At 41.6% G+C, this 21,176-nt stretch overlaps 1 protein-coding gene across 7 annotated transcripts in view; it reads left to right on the plus strand.

Moving 5' to 3' along the window:
• The first annotated feature begins 2,344 nt into the window (after nucleotides 1–2,344).
• LIN9 (lin-9 DREAM MuvB core complex component) overlaps nucleotides 2,345–21,176 on the plus strand; it is a 30,824-nt gene continuing 11,992 nt past the window's right edge. For 3 of the 7 annotated variants that reach the window (XM_085542905.1, XM_085542906.1, XM_085542907.1), the window contains exons 1-6: nucleotides 2,366–2,475; nucleotides 13,078–13,110; nucleotides 14,096–14,190; nucleotides 14,677–14,781; nucleotides 16,295–16,428; nucleotides 19,240–19,365. In XM_085542905.1, coding sequence (XP_085399031.1) covers nucleotides 2,397–2,475; nucleotides 13,078–13,110; nucleotides 14,096–14,190; nucleotides 14,677–14,781; nucleotides 16,295–16,428; nucleotides 19,240–19,365 — 572 coding nt within the window. In that variant the 5' untranslated portion in view covers nucleotides 2,366–2,396. Of the gene's footprint in view, nucleotides 2,476–12,515; nucleotides 12,651–13,077; nucleotides 13,111–14,095; nucleotides 14,191–14,675; nucleotides 14,792–16,294; nucleotides 16,429–19,239; nucleotides 19,366–21,176 lie in introns of those variants that run through there. The other 4 variants (XM_085542909.1, XM_032443435.2, XM_032443433.2 and 1 more) reach the window with 3 other exon arrangements.

The raw sequence follows: 21,176 nt of genomic DNA on the forward strand, positions 1-21,176 counted from the left end.
ATGTATATGTCATGTGAATAAACTGAAGGAACCCAGCTTAGGTTCACTAACTGCTAACTTCTAAATAGTGATTTGTCCATTTTCATGAAGGAAAGAAGTGGCTAAGAAATACTGCACAGATTGTGCAGCTTTGTATTATTATTCATTTGTTCCAATGTGGAGGTAGCACACAAGCCAGTGGGCGATTGTAGGTTGCTTTCACAGAAAGTGAGATGCAAGTGCAGCCTGAAGGCAAGCGGAAGGTACAGCTTTGCAACTACTGAGAGGATAAACCATTGCTTCCCCATTCATTACAAATTCTCATTGCATAAGGTGGGACTGCCTTCACAAGACTGTCCTTCAGTGACTGAGGAGTGTGCTTGTGGCTTCTGCCAGTTATCTCAGCTTTTCTTCCTCCTACCAGGGCCTGCCTAGTGTCTGTGCTACACTGGCACCCTGCTGCTTCCTGTCCCTGAGATGTAGTGCTACCTGTGCTGTGATAACAAGGCTATGGACTCGCTGATTAGGTGGTGGTGTAACCTGTGTTTTAATGTCATCTCCAGTAATTGAGGAAAAATGGAAGTGTTTTTTGCAGCATTTCAGCATGCACCATTAAGGGTAGTTGCTTAACATGACCCTCTGGGAAAGTTAATGGCATGAGTGAAGCCAATTTGAGGATCTTCCTCCACCCGTGCAAGGCAAGTGAGTCAGCAATACCTAATTACAGGTTGTTAGCAGTATGCACAGATGCTCTCGGTCACGGTGTGTGTCTATCAGTATAATTGTGTCATTTCCTCATTGCCCAAGCATGGACTGCAGATTTGCCCACATGGTGTGAAGATGCGCTGGAAGCATTGGATGTTTGTCTACAGACTGTCAGAAGGCACTTGGTGCATCTCTGTCAGTCATGTTGACGTGGCTTGGAAACAGCACGCACAATAGATGTGAAAAAGCCAGAATACAGACATACTTTGTAACAGGAATCCTTACTGCACAGATTGCTAGCTTTTCAACACAGTCAATGGGAATAGCTCTGGCTAAATACTTTCCAAATGCAGAAATATCTGGTGTAATGCTATTTGGAGCTGAGTTTTTCTTTCTGAACTGGTAATTTATAAGATGACCAGTAGCAGATGCCTGGGGGATTGAAGTCTCTTGGGATTTTTCATGTTTTCTAGCTTTATCACAAGGTAAAGAGAATCTGTTAAATCTGTTAGCTTTAATGTGACTGTTGTAGAAAAGTTTTATCCCTTCACCCTCCCCTGAAATTCCCTTGCCTTGGTGAGTAGTGTAGCACTGAGGAGGCGCTGGTAACTGCTGCCTTCAGCACAGCCCAGTGACGAGGTTTATAAATACAGCAGTAGAAATCTCACAGTGTCTGTCAGCTGTGGAAGTCTGTCCCTGCTCTTAGCTGAGCATTAGCATGAAGCTGCTAGAGCACAAACGGCTCTCCTTGTACTTCAAACCATCGACCACTGTTGGCGGCATTAAGCATGGTCGCATCTACCCCGCTCTTCTCAACCTGCTGCAGTACCTAGTGTCTGGGGTGCCAACACTCGCTTTAAGCTCCACTCGCACGGATCAGACTGCCCACGGAGCTCAGGTTGCCCTGGGGCACCGCTCTCAAACACATGGTCTGACTTCTCGGGTGATCCTGCGCGGAGGCAGAAATCGGACTCTGTCATTCACGGCTCCCTTCTAACTCGGCTATTCAGTGGTTCCGTGCCGCTCCCCGGGCTGTGGTAGGAGCTCCCATCAGCTCATCCCGTGCTGTTAGGAGCTCACATCAGCTCACCCCGTGCTGTGGTAGGAGCTCCCATCAGCTCATCCCGTGCTGTGTTAGGAGCTCACATCAGCTCCCCCCGGGCTGTGTTAGGAGCTCACATCAGCTCATCCCGTGCTGTGGTAGGAGCTCACATCAGCTCATCCCGTGCTGTGGTAGGAGCTCCCATCAGCTCATCCCGTGCTGTGTTAGGAGCTCACATCAGCTCCTCCCGTGCTGTGTTAGGAGCTCACATCAGCCCATCCCGTGCTGTTAGGAACTCACATCAGCTCACCTCGGGCTGTGTTAGGAGCTCACATCAGCTCACCTCGTGCTGTGTTAGGAGCTCACATCAGCTTATCCCGTGCTGTTAGGAGCTCACATCAGCTCACCCCGTGCTGTGGTAGGAGCTCACATCAGCTCATCCCGTGCTGTGTTAGGAGCTCCCATCAGCTCATCCCGTGCTGTGTTAGGAGCTCACATCAGCCCATCCCGTGCTGTTAGGAACTCACATCAGCTCACCCCGTGCTGTTAGGAGCTCAGCTCGCCTCACCCCGCTCTGAGGTGACGCTCCGTTACCGCCCCGCGCACGCGCCCCGCCGCGCGCCTCGCCCGCCAGCGCCGCCTCGCGCAAGGCCCCGTCTCCTCCCCCACAATGCCCCGCGCCAGGCAGCCTTTGAAAAAGCGGCGCGGCTCGTTCAAGATGGCGGAGCTGGATCAGCTGCCTGACGAGAGTGAGTACCGACCCGTGCCGCCGCCAGCCCTTCGCCCCTCCGCCGGGCCGCCCGCCCCGCTCCCCGCAGTTGGTCCTTCTCCGTCTCTCCGCGATGCGGCGGCCCGCGCCTCCTCCCTGACGACCGGGCCGCCCCCCCCACAGCCGCCGTCACCCGTCCCCTGCGAGGCCCCGGCCCGGGCGGCGGCGCGAGGCGGGCGGGGGGCTCCGGTCCGGCTGCGCGACCCCGCTGCACTCGGAGCTGCGCGACCTGTCCGGGCGCGGCGGCGGAACGTCACCGGGCGGGGTGCGGGGTGAGGGCTGTGGGGGCGACTAGTGCGGGCGGGGCGGGCGCCGCCGGGGGCTGCGGGCACCGCGGGGTCTGATGGAGACCTACGGGAACACGCGTCGTGTGAGGGAGGGGAAGGGTGGTCGTGTGGGAAAGAAGAGTGGGAGGACAGGTGTGCCCACCTCCAGAGCTGTGCCATGGGGTAGGGTCTGTGTGAGGGTGGTGTTCGGAGCACAAGGATCAGGTGGAAGCTGGAGCACGGATGAGAAAGACGCACCTTGCTTTGTGTGTGGATTAAAGCACCGTGTGCTTGAGTGATATAAGAGAGGGTGTTTTCAGTGTGAAACGTTCCTGCTGACATGTTGTCCTCCTAAATTATGTGGCAGTCTTCCTAAGATGACGTTTCTTAAGCGAGTAACTGAAGCTGCTCGTATGCCAGAATGAGAAAACATGAAGGGAAGAGGGGGTGAATAAAGGAAGAAAGATCATTACTTTGGATTTTGTTTTGTTTTATTTTTCTCTGTGCTCTTCAGTGACATTAGAAGTAGTCGGTGGGACAGTGTATGTGTGTTATGATTTCTAGATGAGCTGTTAGTACGTGCCATAAGGCCTCTAAACTGCCTGCTGGAAAAAATAACCCAAGGGTTCCTTGATACCAGTAGGGGCTGAACAGGGCTCTCAGCCTACAAGGACAGGCTGAGAGAGATGGAGGTGTTCAGCCTGAAGAAGAGAAGGCTCTGGGGAGACCTGAGAGCAGCCTTTCTGTATCTAAAGGGGGGCTGAAAGAAGGAAGGGGTCAGATTCTCTGACAGGGTCTGTGTGATAGGACAGGGGGAAATGGTTCCAAACTAAATGACGGGAGATTAAGATTGGATATAAGGAAGAGGTTGTTTACAGTCAGGGTGGTGAGGCAGTGGCACAGGTTGCCCAGAGAGATGGTGGATACCTCGTCCATGGTGACATTCAGGGTCAGGCTAGAGGGGCTCTGGATACCTGATTGAGCTATGGATGTCCCTGTTCATTGCAGGAGAGTTGAACCAGATGACTTTTAGGGGTCCCTTCCAACTCAATTGGTTTTATGATCCTATGAACTGAAGCTTGTTAAATATTTATATATATAATGGTTTTAGCATTCTGTATTCCAATCTTCCCCTTACTCTATTATTGGTATTTTGGAACCCTTTTGTTTCTAGTGATATGATAAGCAGGAACCATAGTCATAGAGTCATAGAAAATCCTTCGTTGTAAGGGACAGGGATCACTGAACCCATGTCTCCACACAGCACCACCCAAAATCCAAACCCTTTGAGAGCATTTTCCAAACACTCCTTGAACTCTGGCACTGGGGCCATGCCCACCACCCTCTGGTGATGAACCTTTTCCTGACCCCCATCTGATCCTCCCCAATGCAGCTCCATGCTGTTCCCATAGGTTCTGTTGATGGTCACTGTTGTGCCTGCCCCTCTGCTCTGGTGTGCTCCTTGCTCTGAAAACACATGACAAGGAATAGTGTGAGATCAATCACTGTGTTTTATCGAGTGCTTTTGTAATCTGTAATTCTGTGCTTTAAGTCCTTACAGCTGAAGATGGCATCTGAGCAAAGAAGTTTCAGAGGTTGACAGAGGAAGCAGTAGTGAGCAGTAGTTTGGAAGGCCGAGCCCACATTTCTTGCAGGGGTGGTGCACAAGATGGTACTCATAGGTGAGGTGGAAAGGACTGAGCATGAATTCATTGCTTGCAAGGGGTAGGTGCGTGCCTGTAGGCGGGCATAAGTCGTAGCTACTGAAATATGTGGATGTTACTTTTGTGTAACAGTTTAACATAGAAGTACTGTGTCCAGGTTTGGAGCCCTCAGTACAAAAAAGACATGGAGATTTTGGAAAGGGTCCAGAGGAGGGCCATGAAAATGATCAGGGGGCTGGAGCACCTCCCCTATGAGGACAGGCTGAGGGAGTTGGGTTTGTTCAGCCTGGAGAAGAGAAGGTTGCGGGGTGACCTCATTGCAGCCTTTCAATACCTGAAGGGAACTTACTCCCAGGAGGGGAGTAAACTCTTCGAAAGGGCTGATAATAGCAGGACACGGGGAAATGGTTTTAAGTTAAAAGAAGGAAGATTTAGGTTGGATGTTAGGGGGAAGTTCTTTACTAGGAGAGTGGTTAGGCCCTGGAACAGGCTGCCCAGGGAGGTTGTGGATGCCCCGTCCTTGGAGGTGTTCAAGGCCAGGTTGGACGGGGCCCTGGGCAACCTGATCTAGTAAAGGTGTATGTTTGGTGGCCCTGCCAGGCAGGGGGGTTGGAACTACATGATCCTTGAGGTCCCTTCCAACCCGGGTCATTCTGTGATTCTGTGTACTGGTCTGAAGTGTACATTTGTATTTTTACAAGACCAGTGGTGTTACTGTTACAGGTCTTTGTGCAGTGCCTTACTTAGCTCTGGAGTACATGCATCTTACAGTACTGACTTTCAGGCTTGCTCGTGAGATATTAGTGTTGTTGGCTTATGCAGTTGTTTGTATAGGAGGATTCATGTGCTAATTAGTCACTGGGTGGTAGAACATATTCTACAATGTGCTGTATTTTTGCTATTATGTGTCTAACGACCTTTGTTCTAAGGGGAAAAACAATTTGATTGTTAACGCATGAAGACTTTTTTGCAATGATCTGTGGGTGGAACCCATTGTTCTGTGAGTTATAAAGCAAAAAGGAGTTTACAGGTAAAAGGGGGCCTCGCCTCAATGGCTTGACCCATAGTCTTGTAGATCACATCTAGACTATTATCATTGCATAGTCATGACAACAGACGTTTTGATAATGGATCTCAGTTTAATAGTTTTACATCTTTGTAGAAAGTGCCTCTGATTATTCACTAAATAATTCAGCAATTTAGGAAGGCATGCAGACCAATAACCATTTCTTTTTGAAGTTATTCTGACTGTTGCTTTTCCAAAAAGAAGAAATAAAAATCACTTTTGGGATACCCAAGAGGTTTAAAGTCTCTTTCAGACCTCACTTAGTGTCTGTTGTTGTTCTGAACGTCAGCTCTAGCAGAACCACGCTTCCATAAAGCAAATACATGCCAGGCTAAAACTAGGGCAGAGGGGAATTTTGGTGATCGTGTGTACAACAGTGTAGTTCTGTATTTTTAGTGATGCTGCTTTGTGCATCACCGTGGTTTGTGAACATGCCAACAGCTTCTATAGCAGGAGGTGGCTTGGGGTTGAGATCCTGCTTCTGACTGCCTGGCTGTGGATCTTACAGCTCTGACAACTGCAGGGAGAAAAGAGTTAATAGCTTGATGTGGGCAGCGTCATTGTTTTAACCAAGGAGATTTATGAAGGATCGTCAAAAATTAAGGACAGAGGTGATACTCTTCCTTTGGTACAGCTCAGTTGTCTATACTGTACCATGTTAGAATATGATAAATGCAAGTCACGGATCAACTAAGAGAGCCATAACTAATAGATAGCATCATTTTATTGCTTATTAGATCTATTTTACATTCTCACTGGGGCAGTATTTAGGTTACTGTGCCTACTTCGATCATACTCACCTCCAGAGGAAGCACTGTGCATTTCAAGAGGTTAACTCAATATAGTTTTCCCTTTGGCACCTTTATGTTGCCTACAGGGGCACCAGAGAGGTTTGTTAAGTGTGTTGTTTCACCTGGAACAGGTACCCCAATGCACCATGTTGGTGTCACGTAGGGTTGTGCTGTAGTGCAAGCCCTTGCCCATAGTGTGGCTGTCACTGTGTCTGCCTGGCACATGGAGCAGACACACAGTACCTGTGTTTGTGAAGGTCAGGGGAAATACAGACCTTGGGAGCAAGGTCAGCACAGAGAAAACCTCTATTTGGTGCTAGTAGGGGACGTTTAGTTGTTTCATTGGATAGAGAGGGACCTTCATGTTTTACTGAGAACTGGTGAACTGGATGTTACACTGTAACTATTGCTATACCTGGTTATTTTGTTTCCTAGTCTATACTTAGACCGAGCTTGTATCTTCATTCTAGGTTGATTTCACACCATCTTCACGTGGCTTTCTGTACACAACTTAGTTTGTAAGGCATAATAATAACATCACGTTTGTTTGGAATCTTCCATAGTGGTATAAAAATAAGACTCTAAAATGTTAGAATAGCTCATAACTAGCTTATGTGTCATCCTTGTCACTTTTCTCCAGCATAGATTGTGGTCAATAGTGGACTGTAACTGGACGTTCACATATAATTCTAATTAAACACAGTGAGAAGTGACATTTTGTGACATGGTACATCTATGCAGCTTCACTTTCAGATTGGAAATCTGAATCAGTGGAGCTTGTTCTGGTAACACCTGCTGCCCTCTGGCAAGCTGTGTAACACAACTGGGCACTGGGTAATCCTTAACCCAGCAGGGAGTTAACACCAACAACCTCAGCAACCAAACAAGGTGGCAGTGTATAAATTAACGTGTATTTGATGGACTTGAAGTCTTTTCTCGCTAGCGTTGCAAGGAGGAGAGGGATACAGTAACACTGTGTGCAGAAAGTCCTGCAAAGAAAGAGCAATTCTATAGCAAATCCTGTCACTGAAAAATTCCAGAATATTAAAATATGCCAAATTACTTAAATACAGATGATTAGATTTATATTTTGAAGACAGAATTGTTTCTTCAGATGGTTGGGTTGATGCCCAATGAGTGACTAATTTTAGTCAGTCCCTTTTTCCTCCCTTTGTCTCCTGGTGATTCTGCAGTGGAGGTAAGCAGTGGGCAGTTGTACTGTGTGAGCCAGATGGCTGTTTCTCTTGCTCTCAAAAGGGAAAAGCAGTTGATCATAATGAAGTGTAAATAATGTTGCCTTGTCTCTTGCTTCTAGTAATACAACCTTATTTGTGAATTGCTCGGTTTTAAAGTACATGTAGTAAAGCTGAGGTGAGGCATTGATCCAGCTTGTGATGTGCAGCTGTGATTAGCAGACGGGGTTAGTCCCGGCACACAGCTGTGTGTTTGTGCATTCCTGTGCACTAGTAAGCCTACAGAATAGGTTCCATGGAAGAGAGATGCCATCTCTGAAGAAGTACAGGCAGGCCAAGCTTGTATGGGGTCATCAGCATGGGGCCACCAGGAGGAGCGAGCTACTGAGCTGCTGCTGAGTGCTGTGGTTGTGATGTATGTAGATGAACACTACCAAGCTGCAGGTGAATCAGAATGCGGTAGCAGTGGGTAGCACAGTGTTAACCTTGTGCAATGCAAGTACTGACAGTGGTAGTGTGTTGCCAGATCCATATTGGTGAACGTTACTAATACAGTTTGTAGGGGCTTGTGTTTTAGCATAGACAGAAGGGAAGGGAATGAGCATCTTTTATCACACAGATGGAAGCTGCAGCACAGAGTAGTATTTAAGGCAGAAATAATCTTTGCTCTCAGCACATTTTCCAGCCATGGTTCCAAGCACTCTTCCCTGCATAGCCAGTTGTTCTGCTCTGACACTTCCCTCAGCAGCTGGAGTGGGGATGGGACATACCTGTCACCACTTTGGTTTTCCATCCTCAGGGCAAAGCAGCCTGGCTCCGCTCTGGGCTTTTGAGGCAATAAGTCAGCAGAGCCTTGAGATTACAGCACTTGAGAGAGAGCACAAGCCATGTTTTGTGGCTGCTAAACAGTACCTGCAGCAATCATTTTGCTATTATTTGAACAGCTTGCCTTCGGAACTGTCTATTACCATGGTATCAATGTGTTGCCCAATATGAGAATGCAGTGTTTTTAAAACAAGTGCTTTGGCATTGCAGTTATTCTCTGTACAAGTCCTGTAAAAGGACTCACAAGGCTGAGAAAATTGCCTTCCACCCGGAGTTAAATTAGGATTTGGAAATATGTAAATGTCAGTTTTATTAGTGGGCTCAGAACATGAGGAGAATGCTCATTCATCCATCCATCCTAGAAGCTAAAAGTTAGTGGTCTGATGTTACCTGAGGTTTTGGGGAGCTTTTAAGATTTGAAACCCAGGTTTTTGTACTGTGTGTGCTTTTAACTTTCTAAGCTTTCCTGAATGAGTGTTTTAGTGGTCAATCATTTGAGATATTTCCATCGATAAAACAAGTTACACCGAGCTTGTGCAGGTGAATGATGTCTAGGAGGGTTACTGACTCAACCTCTAATAGTGACTTGTGTTTTTCCCTTCTCCACAAGTTTCCTTAGACACACCATTATTAGAGCCAGTTGTGTAGCTTGATGACGTAGGCTTTAGAGATTATCCTGCAACTAGCAATAAAATAAATGCTCATCTGCACCAAATGTAGAAAATGTTTTAACAATCTGATGAAGAAAGTTTTCTTATTATATCATCTCTTATCTGAATGATGTAATTGACTATATTGGTTTAGATATGCTCTTGGAACGGCTCTTTGTGCTCATGTACTAGTAAGATCAGTAGCTGTGGAACATCACTTTGGTTATTTGTAACTTTTGTTTTCAAAACTATAATCAGCTGCTGAAAATTCATTATTTGAAAGAGTGACTGAAAGATCTTTAACCAATTTAATTCTTTTGTCCATGTTCCTGTTGAAATGAAAAGGATAATTGTTGAGAAGCTCTGTTTGCACTGCTTTGCCTTCGTGTTAGTATTGAAAATCTACAGCAGGGCATTCACAGCTGCCCATACTGAATCACAGTTGTATTCCTAGAATCACAGTATGGTTTGAGTTGGAAAAGACCTTAACGATCATAGGTTCATTAAAGTTGGAAAAGGCCTCTGAGATCATCTAGTCCAACTGTCCACCTACCACCAATGCTGCCCACTAAGCCATGTTCCATTGTACCACATCTACACATTTCTCAAAGCCCCCCAGGGACAGTGACTCCACCACCTCCCTGGCAGTAGTTGTAAATTTTGCTATGCTTCATCCCAAGGTTGTCTTAATTCCAGTATTAGTCACCTCCATGATGCACTGAACCCGGAGGACCTGGAAATAGATTTTGGTTGCAACATCCTATGTGATGCGTAGGCTTTTCTTTGCTTCCACCCATTTCTTGTGAAGTGCTTAATGTTCGCACAAATGAAATCTGCCTGATTGTCATAATAGGTATTTACATTCAAGCGTATGTGTGCATTCTGCTTTTATCTCTGTCTGTGTAATTAAAATGCTGGTTAAAAAGACTGCCAGCGATTGTGTAATTGTATTCGGAACAGTAGTAGTGTATAAAATTAGCGCCATTTAATGTGAGGCTGTGATAGTATGAGTCCAGTAATTATTGCAACTGGAAATTAGAATTGTTTCAAAAAACTGAATCTACTCTGGACAATAGTGATTTTATAGTTTCTGAAATGTTTTTATCTGTATTAAGTGTTGGGTGTGTTTCGTTGAAGCCTGTTACCACTCAGAAGGTCATCCTAGCTTCAGATTTTGTGTCCCTGGTTGTACATGAAATACTGCCAAACTAAATGGAAAATAGAGGGATTAGAGTGTTTGCCTTGAAGTTTGAAAAGGTAAGAAAACTTGACGAGAAAATCCATGCATCAGGTTATTGTCTATAAGGTAAAATTAAGCTTAGTTACATGTCTCTGTTGTCATTTTGATGTTCTGTGTTTGTTGTAGTGCTTTAAGCTAGAAATTTTCTGCAATTTGTTATGTTAAAATATTTGTTTTACTTCAAACTCACCTTGATCAGAAAGTATATAATGGCTTTAATTGACCCTGTAATATCTGTGATATAAAGTTACTCCTCAGTTACAAGAGGTGAATTCACTTGGAACCAAGTCAGCATAGTAGCAAGTTCCAGCCACTTTTAGGTCTCCAAGGCAGGTTCTGTCTGACCAACCTGATCCTTCTATGATTGAGTGACCTGCTTGGTAGATGAGAGAAAGGCTGTTGATGTACTCTACCTATACTTCAGCAAAGGTTTTGACACTGCTTTCTACAGTATTGTCGTTGAGAAGTTGGCAGCCTGTGGCTTGGATGGGTACAATCTTGGCTGGATAAGGAACTTGCTGGAGGGCTGGGCCCAGAGAGTGGTGGTGAATGGGGTTACATCCAGCTGGCTATCAGTCACAAGTGGTGTTTGGCAGGGGTCAGTACTGGAGCCTGTCCTGTTTAATAGCTTTACTGATGATCTGGATGAGAGCACTGAGTGCACCTGGGTGTAGGAAAGCCCTTTGGAGGGAGCTGGACAGGCTGGCTGGATGGGCTGAAGCCAACGGGATGAAGTTCAACACAACCAAGTGCTGGGTTTTGCACTTTGGTCACAACAACCTCAGGCAATACTACAGGCTTAGGGGAGAGTAACTGAAAGACCCATGTGGAAGAATGGATGTGGGGGTGTTGGCTGATGCTTGGCTGAACATGAGCCAGCAGTGTGTCCAACTGGCCAAGAAGGTCAATGGCATCCTGGCTTGTGTCATCAAAAGTGCAGCCAGCAGGAGTGGGGCGGTCATTGTCCCCACCTTGGTGAGGCTGTGCCTGGACTGCTGTGTTCAGTGCTGGGCTTCTCACTACAAGAATGTTACTTGGAGTGTGTCTAGAAAAGAGCTGTGAAGGATCTGGAGCACAAGCCTTATGAGGAGCAGCTTGGGGAACTGAGATTGTTTGGTCTGGAGAAGAGAAGGATCAGAGGTGACCTTTTTGCCCTCTACAACTGCCTGAAAGGAGGTTGTGATGAGGTGGTGTTCAGCCTCTTCTCCTGGGTAACCAATGATAGGATGAGAGAGAATGGCCTCAAGTTGTGCCATAGGAGGTTCAGGTTGGAACATTAGGAAAAAATTCTTCTCTGAATGAGTGGTCAGGTGCTGGAATGAGCTGCACAGGAAGGTGGTAGTCACTATCCCTTGAGGTGTTCAAGAAATGTTCAGATGTTGCACTAAGGGACTTGGTTTAGTGGGGGAATATGGGTGGATGGTTGGACTGTATGATTTTGGAGGTCTTTCCCAGCCTTGGTGATTCTATCATTCTGTGATTCAAGCTGTCAAAGTTTATTTCAGCTTTGAAAGAAATGTGCAGGAAGGGCAACGGTTTAGCCCAAGTCTGTTGTTACCTTGCAGTCAAACAGCTTGGGAGAAACTGGGAGAGGAACCTTTTAAAACCACCAATGAGTGAAAAAAAGTTCTGTTCCATTGCTCAAACTGAAACAGATTTTTAATAAATATATATTTTTAAATAGAAAATTTCTTTCCTTTTTTTTTTTTTTAATTGAACATTAATATATATGTTCTAAACAGCGTAATAAGTTGTCAGCAAACAAAATATGTTGAAAGAGTAAGGAATGCAGGTAGTTGGGTTTTTTCCTGTCTTCACTTTTCCTGTCTTCACTTCAGCCTACCCCAAGCCAAAATACTCTGTTCTCTTGGAAAGGGGCAATATTTAATTTATGGCTCCATGGTGTTCCCTGTAATGTGTCCCCTTGAAACAAGGATTTCTGGCATTATGAAGTTAGTGTGTTTAGGGCACCGATACAGAAGAGTCGTGAGCAAAGGGATTTCCAGACCTTTGGAGTAAAAAAAAAAAATCTCTCTGGAACTGCAGTTGGATAGAAGCTGAAGGAAGGACCTGGGGAAAGTGAGGGGGCAGAAGAGGAAGCAGTACTAAAAAGAAGGATTGCAACAGTGGGATGTAAGTGGGAAGGTAAGGTCTATTTGAGAGGAAGCCATGAAGCTCTGGTGGAAACGCTTTAAAGCAAAAAACATCTTTCCCCTTGTCTTCTCCTAATGTAAGTGCTTCCAACATTTTATTCTTAGAGAGCCATTTGCTGACTGCAGAGCATGAGGTCAGTGGTGAGGCCTAGCTTTTACTTTTCTCACCCAGAACCACTGCAGAGGTCTTACAGATGCCATTCAAGGGGAGCAGCGAAGTTCTGATGGATTCACTGCACAGTTTGAAAACTGAAAACAAAGCAAGGATTATGTCTACGTTTCTAATGCCTGAAGCTGCAGCAAGGAGGTACTACTGGGGGCAACTGGCTGACTCCCTGCTTTTGTTCCAAGCTTAGCACACACAAACTACTTCTTCTGTGGATACTTTTGGCACAGAATTTTGATTTTGTTGGATGAATAAAATAAATTTACTTACTGTATCCTAGGAAATCATGCACCTGTGTGTTATTTTGATGTTAAGCTTGTTGAGAAGCTGCTATGATGAATGAAAGCGCTCAGCATCTGGAATAGTTCTTAAGAGTGAAGCTAATGGAAGAACAAAAAGAGTTTTATTGGGTTGTAATCATCTAATGCTGTCCTTAGTGCAATGGGAGGTGTCTTGAGTTCACTTATTCAACTGTAGAAGTTTTAATGTTCTCATTTCTTCCTAAGAATTAACAATGACTAAGTTGCATACTTCAAAAGTGTTCATGTGGATTTTCAATATATTTCAGGTTCTTCAGCAAAAGCGCTTGTGAGCTTGAAAGGTAAGAAGATAACGTGTTATTTACATGGGCAAATGAAACACCCGCTCTGACTTTCATGTGTGCTTAGTTTCTAGCTCTAAAACATGAAGCATATATCACTGAAAAGTATTAGATGTTTTATTGTGTTTTCTTAAAATATCGTTAGTTTTGTTGTGCTTATTAGTTAGCTCTCTAAGATTGATAATTCTTGGTGGTTGGAACTGCATATGTTGTGTTTAGACACTGTTCTTCTGGATGACGTTCCTGAAAAGTGTTTCTTAAGTATTGTTTAGGCGTCAGGTTTGATGAGAAAATTGAGGTAATTTTTCCTTTTTAGGGGGTGAAATAAGAGAATGATTCTTAGTGAGATCTATACATGTGACAAATGTTACATTAGAAAGGAAATAAATAATTTCTTTGTGTTTTCTGTCAGCAAGCTGTAGGCTAACTCAAAAATCTATTTCTTTTCTTTGAAACTGTCTTCATGATAGTTATGTACAACTTTTGACTACTTAGAATCTGCCTAACAATAGAAGTTACATTACATATTACAAGGCTTGTATTACTTCAGGAAGACGACATGGTTTACTGAGTCTCTTTTAATTAACGTAGCTTATTTCAGTTGAATTTATTTCACCTGTTAGTTTGCACCTGCTTGATCACTTTATTTTCCCCAAGATTCAGTTTCAGCCTGTGTCACCCTGACAGGGGAAGTAATGGAAGTAACTGATTCCACCAAAGGAGGTTTTATGAAATCTAAGCTTTGTTTCAGAAATAATAAAGTTCTTTTCATGCTTCTCCTTTTTAAATTGATTTAATAAAAATTACTGAAATCTAAAATCCACTTATAGTTGAATCTAAAGACGACATTGCAAGTAAAATAAATATTTAGTAGTAGTTGATGATGTTATGCTAGGTTTCAGATGGTAGCTCGTATTGTAAGTATATATGCATGTATACGTTTTTATAATGTGTGTGTATTAATGACATGAATTCCTCGCAACAGAGGGAAGTTTGTCCAATACATGGAATGAAAAATATAATTCACTGCAGAAAACTCCCATTTGGAAAAGCAAGAATGCTGGCTCTACTGTGGAAATGGTAAGAAACAATAAAAAGACACTTTTGGGATTGCTAAAATACCACAAAGTTAATCAATTGCAACAATCAACTAAATTTGGCTGAGAATTCATAGTTTTGTAATCTCAGAATGTTAAACTGTCTGCTTCACAAGCAGTCTGCGGGGTTCCAATATGAATTGAAAGCATTTCTTATGAATGAATAAGCAAACAAGTTCAAACCTTATTTGATCATAAGAAAGCTTAGATATACAAGTATTCAGACACCTAACTCATCTGGAAACAAGCAGGAGTTAGGTTCTAAATTCATGTGTGGGACTGGGCCAGCGGTGTGATAATGGGTTGTAGTTAGCATTGGAAAGCCTTGAACCCTAAATTCTTTGTACCTTAAAACTAGTAGGTGGTGATAGAAAAGGCATTCCATGTCTCTCATTGTGAATACTGTGCATGAACAGAGAAATATGTTTGTTTTTTTCTTGTAATTCATTCTCAATTTTGATATATGCAGCCCTTCAGAAATTCAAAACGGAGTCGACTCTTCTGCGAGGACGATGACAGGCAAATAAACACAAGGTCACCCAAAAGAAATCAGAAGGTTGTGATGGTTCCACAGGTACCTACATGTATGCAGATATTTTTACCAAAAATGGGAACGAGCCCATCTGTTTTAGTTGAAGAATAGAATATATTTGCTTTTCAAGTTGCAATATCTGTTTATGAATATGCCTGTGAGGAAAGATGTTGCTAGGAGTTAGCCTCAATTCAAAACAGATTTGTATTTTCTTCATCATAACTTCATCATAACAATTGTTTGAGAGTGCTTGTTCTTTTTGATATTCTTTTTTATGAGAATACAGAGCTAGAAAGCCATGTGTACCATCACCTTGTGAGCCTGGATTTGCCACACTGAACAAGTAGTACTTGAATATGCACCTTGCATGCTTACTGAACTGTATTGTGCAGTGTAGAATGGGGAAGACTTAGCAATTGCTGTTTAGCTGGACTCATTTTGTCAAAAACATTTCATCTTTTGTTACTATGATTTCTTAACAGTCGAAAGGCCTGGATAATGTCCTATGCCTAGTTCACTTGTACTTAAATGTTGGCTTAGGAGGTCCCACGATAGCTAGAAAAACCTTTATGTGAGCCTACAGCTGCTTTAACACATGGATCTTGACACTGTGCTAGCCTTTGTTTCCTGGAGTTCCAGTGGAAGCAAGAGGGTTGTATATGCAAGGTAGTGGTTAAGCGCAACAGGAAGCTTCTTCACAATTTTTCCTGCAATATGTCTACTCAGTGCTTTATTCTGCTATTTCTGCTACTAAAGGTCATTTGTGAGCATTTGGAAAAAGATAACAACTAATTATGGCATAGGGACCCAGTTAAACTAATGTTCTTGAAAAGCTGTTAAGTTTTCAGTAATCTTTTCTTTCTGTCAGTCAGGATAGCCATCCCTGTAAGGAAATTACAGAGCCATTTTTCTAGTCTTCTTTAAACAGTTCTTAGATTATGATCTAAGACAGTGACTTTCTGCAATTTATAAAATAGCTGTCAAACTCAGTTTAAACTTGATTGCTTTTGTCCATGCTAGGTACTATTCCAGTTTTTTAAAAAGTAGATGCTCTGCTCAGGGCTTTGACTATGTTACATTATTGTTCTAGCTTCATCTGAAGTTTAAGAATTACCAAGGCAAGAAGCAATAGGGCAGGTGAGGTAACTGATGTTGCTGTCGTTTGAGCTGCTACATCACATATGCCAACTTGAGACAATATTCTGTAGCGCCTCAAACATTTGAGGCCTATGTGTACTTCAGTACCAATAGTATTATTAGCAATGTGGTTTCAGTGTTGGAAAATGCTTTCCTTAGAAGAGCTTTGTGAGAAGATAATTTGTACTCATTCTCCTAAAGTTTGCCATCTGTTTTGCTTGATTGTGTTGATGATAAAGTGCAGTAAGGTTTATTACAGATTTGCAGCAGCAAAAATTTTTATTGTAACAATATGTGGAATTAAAATGTAGCAATCATTAATGAACGTATGAACTTGTATCGAGAAAATCTAGTTTAATCATTTTAGTACTGAAAAATAGTAGACTGTATTTAACTGTTTCCTTTATTTTTCTTATAGAAGTTTAATACAACGATGTCAACACCAGACAAGAAAGCTTCACAGAAGATTGGTTTACGGCTTCGTAATCTGCTCAAACTTCCCAAAGCTCACAAGTGGTGCATATATGAATGGTTCTACTCTAATATAGATAAGTATGTGTCCTTTGTATAAGCATATAAATATACTATTAGTATAGAAACAAGTTATTTTCTGAAATTGAACTGTAAATTTCCATATACTGATTAGACACTCCAAAATTTATTTTTGAAAATGATTTTCTTTTTTATAATGGGCAATTTTAGCTTTTTAGTTCGTGGAGCGTCTCCTTCATGGATATAATTTACTTTTTATGGCCTCTGCCTCTAACAGTTGCAAGATTTTATTCATTTGTTATTCATCAATCTCTGTTCTCTCCCCATCTCCCGAAACGCACGTGGTCGGGCCGCACCGTGCCGTGCTGCACCTCGCTGCTAGAGAAGGGAGACACTTTTGTTCCTGCTCCCCTGGGTTTGTCCCCACTCTCACGGAGTGAGCTCTAGAGGGAACTGCGTGACAGCTTCTTAGGCATGAAGTTAGCAGAACACTTATGCTTTTTTGAACCCTTGGGTCAATGGGGCACAATGAAGACGGAAATGAGGCTACCTCTTCAAAGATACCCATTCCCTACAAGTTGTAAACCTTTATTACATATATTTCTTCCCAATTGTTCCTGTTATTTTGATTGTGATTGCAAACAGATTACTGGGTTATGACCGTTTGGCTCTTCCCTAGATGTCAGCATCTTCTTAGGTCTCCTAATCAACCTCCCAGGTTGTTTCCAAAGTCTGTTACTTCAGCCTTTGGTACTTTATTGCTTAGCACCACCTAGTAACGTGGTATAAATAGTTTAGAAGAACCATTTTAACCTAGTCCCTAATCAAGGAATAATATGCAAAACTTGTCACGGATTAACTACTATGTGAAACACTAATGTTTAATAAATTAAAGGATGGCTTCAGAGTTAACAAGCATTATTTTCCAGAATTTATTCATAATTACTGCTTTTGTTTCCAAATTTAATAAGAGCTGCAGCTCTTTTTGTTAACTTTAGCAGGCAATCATAGCAACAGAAAAACATTTTCAAATCTGTTCACCACAACCAGAAAAATTACATGTTCATTTCAGTTTGTTCTAAATTCATCTTCTGTGGGAGATGGTCCTTTTTTTTTTTCCTCAGGATGGAAGGGAGTAGAAGCCCTACTTATTCTTAGTCATCATTTTAGTATATGGCATTTACAATTTTTTCTTTTTATTTTTTTATTATACAACAGTCCAAGAACTTTTTATTCCCAAATGTCTATGGAGCTTTAGGTCTATCGGTAAACGAGGATTTGTTTTAGCAGATAAATCCAAAAACCTCCTTCCTAATTATCAGTGTATGCTTGTAATGCTACTCAGTTACAATCCTATGAAGATATTATCATAGTTTAATTTATTGAGAAACTCCATTTCTATGGAAAAAAAACTTTCTTGTTGTGAGTGATAAGATCTAGACAAGGTAAACCATAGAAAAGTTTAAAGCACAGACCTGTTAACTGATGAAATATGGCGCTCTCTACACATCTTGAAATATTTTATCCAAATCTTATCCTAAATTGACATCATCAATTTAAATGCCATTTACTTGCTAAAAGTTTGTAAAATACTTTAATCTTGACAAATGTAATCTGTGGGATTATTAGGTGATTTAAACTGTTTCAGTTGGATTCTATCTACAGTGCTGTATGTAGGACCATTTTTCTGTAAAATTCTGTTCACTTTGTTGTACTTGGAAACTTACTACTGCAAGGATCAGAGGGCCCCAGATTGCTTACACCATTTCCCAGAGCTTCCAGACTTATAAATGCTTTGGGCTTACAGTTTGCCTGTTTAGGATTAAGTGATAGTAAAAATCAAATACAGATTCTTTCTCTTTTCTCTCTCTTTCTTTCAAAAATCTTTCCTCTACATGGATCTTATGTTACTGAAATTAAATATGAATAAAATAGAACTTCTACTGCACTCCCTGATCTGTCTTTCTGAGCATGATTGATGATCCTTAGCAGTTTTTCTTTCCCTTCTTAAATCCCAATGCCCTGCAGAGAGTGGAGGAAAGTGGCTTTATCTAGGATGCAGTTCTTTTCTTCTCACCAGGTGAGATCTATTCCAGTTGCACATGGTCTTTAATAATTAATCTGCTATTAGATAGACATACCCATTGCAGCTCCCTTGTTTCCTCAGCCCAAGAAGAATGTAGTACTAATAAATAAAACACAGTCATAAAATATAAGGTGTATATTTGTGTTATAACAGATAGCAACAAGAGAAGTTCTTAAATTGGTAGGTTCTCTGAACCTTCACTTCTGTTATGGAGACCCTCTGGTTTATCATGGAGTCATGGTATGATGTATCTCTCTCCTGCAGAACTACAATGACAAGTTGGCTCAATTTCTTGTATTTTGGGAAACTTCTGAGAATCTGGTTTATTATTGAATGAACTTAGGAATAGAAAAATAGTTTCTTTTTCATCAGTGTCACCTTGCACATGACTATTGTCCCTTCCTTTATTCTTAATATCTTGCTATATCATAATAGTTTCCTTCAGAGGGTTGCAGTATCTCCGTGACACTTTGTTGGCTTTGCTGAAGTTTCTTTTAATGCCCTTACATATATTACAAAGCAAAATGGCTGTGTCTCCCCATAGTAACAAGACAGATGAACATTTTTAAACATCATTGATAATAAGGCTCAGGCAAAATGATAGTCCTGGAAACTTTCTGTTTTTTGTTTTCAACCGACTTGATTTCAGATTAAATTCATCCTTTAAATAGACTTAGGGTTTTTTATTTTTTTCAATATATTTCTTGTGATTAATGCTTTTTTAAGAATCTTCTGACAAAAGTTTACTAAGTGTAGTTAAAAGAGAGCCAATTATGTTTTAACAGACCGCTATTTGAAGGAGATAATGATTTCTGCGTATGCCTGAAGGAATCTTTTCCAAACTTAAAAACCAGAAAACTGACAAGAGTTGAGTGGGGAAAAATCAGACGATTAATGGGAAAACCACGGAGGTAATTTATTTTTTTCTTTTCCTTTAATAACTGCATGTAGTTTTCATGTTATCTCAATTGTTTTGTTTTGTTTTGTTTTCTGGGATCACTTTGCATGTGGATTGTAAATAACAAGTGCACATAGAACAACTGTTTTTTAAGTAGTGTTCTCTGAACATATCACTCCTCACCCCACTGTTCTCATAAGCCTGTACTTGAAATGTTCTCTACATTGCAGACAAGAATCCAGTATTGAATGAAGATCATAGTTTTTTTTTCTATTTACGTTTCATAACTTTTAAACCCACTAACAACCATTACAGCTTGGAGAAGAAAAGGCTCAGGGTGATCTCATCTATGTGTACAAATACATGAAGGGAGGATATAAGAAAGACAGAGACAGGCTTTTTTCAGTGGTGTCTAGAAAAAATGCAGTGGGCACAAACTCAAACACAGGAGGCTGCCTTCTGAACATAAATAATTGTTTTATTTTTTTTCACTATGAGAGTGACTGAGCAATGGAACAGGTTACCAGGAGAAGTTTCTGCCTTGGAGTTGCTCAGAGGCCATCTGGACATGGTCATGGGCAACCTGCTTTTTGTCAACCTAAAATAGGCATTTCTGTTTGTTACTGTTTTTTTAATACTTTTAAACAAGAAAATAGTCAGCGTTTTTCAAGATCTCAGCAGAAATCTTTTGTCTCAGTTTTAAAAGATTTTGAATGCTTCTAAATCATTCGAGTGTGTTATCAAATAATTTTAATCTACTTCTGGAGTATAAGTGTTTGGGGTTTTTTTTAGCATCACGTGTCTGTTAGAAATTTCCTATATCTATCCTCAGTCATGCTCAAGTAAGATAAATACCATGGCAATACCAATATTTGCCCAGGAGGGAGGAGAAAGCGTGACACTTCATATTCATGTGCTGATAGCAGAAAATAGTAGTGTCTCCATGTTCTTGTGAGCTACAAGAAAGAAATTTTGGAGATTAGCAAAGTGGCTTTGTGAAACAGTTTGAGTGAGGGATATACAGAAGAAAACACAAGAATGTTTATTTCAACATATAATAAGAGTAATAAGCAGACTTGGAAATAGAGGAGCTGACTGCTCAATACTACATGAGATTTGAATAATTAATCTTTGAGTTTTTCTCTGGAGAATAGTTGGTGTAGAATAGGGAGCCAGTAGAGAAATTATCAGTATTGTCTAAAATTCCCTTGTAAAATGGCGCTTTTTATTGATCACTGATCAATACTTAGCTAATAAGTTCTACAGAGAATGTTTAAATTGCATTTGACTACAGTAAAGCAATTAATAAAGTTGTAGTAAATTATATCATAAATAACTACTTCTGCAATTAGGCAGACCTAATTGTTTTTTGTTACCAACACAGGAATGATTCCTTTATTAATAAAGGAATAGAAATAGGAGCAGTGTCTGTGCTTTCAGTATTATTTTCATGTATTGTGCCTGTTCAGGAGATTAAAAGTGAAAATGAATAAAACCAAATAAAGACCTTGTGAGTAAGTCTGCAATCTCTTAGATTACATTCTAAGGCCAAAGCAAAGGGACAGATGAGTTTTAGAGATGATCTGATTTTACACAAGAACCTTCATCCAAACAAATTTATACTGGTACTGTGATCAGTGTCAGAACAATTAATCTACGTAATAGAAACTTGTGTCTAAGAAATACTCAGCATGAATGCTAGTAGAAGAGACAAGGAAAAGCTCTTTTATGTTGAGTCTGCTGCCCTTTCATACTAAGTTTAACCTTCAAAACTTTCTACTGTGTACAGTAGGTGATGGCAGACAGGTAACCTGACAGTAAGTC

Source organism: Coturnix japonica, chromosome 3, assembly GCF_054131305.1.
Source record: "Coturnix japonica strain WE chromosome 3, WE-NBRP24, whole genome shotgun sequence".
Classification (NCBI taxonomy): Eukaryota; Metazoa; Chordata; class Aves; order Galliformes; family Phasianidae; genus Coturnix; species Coturnix japonica.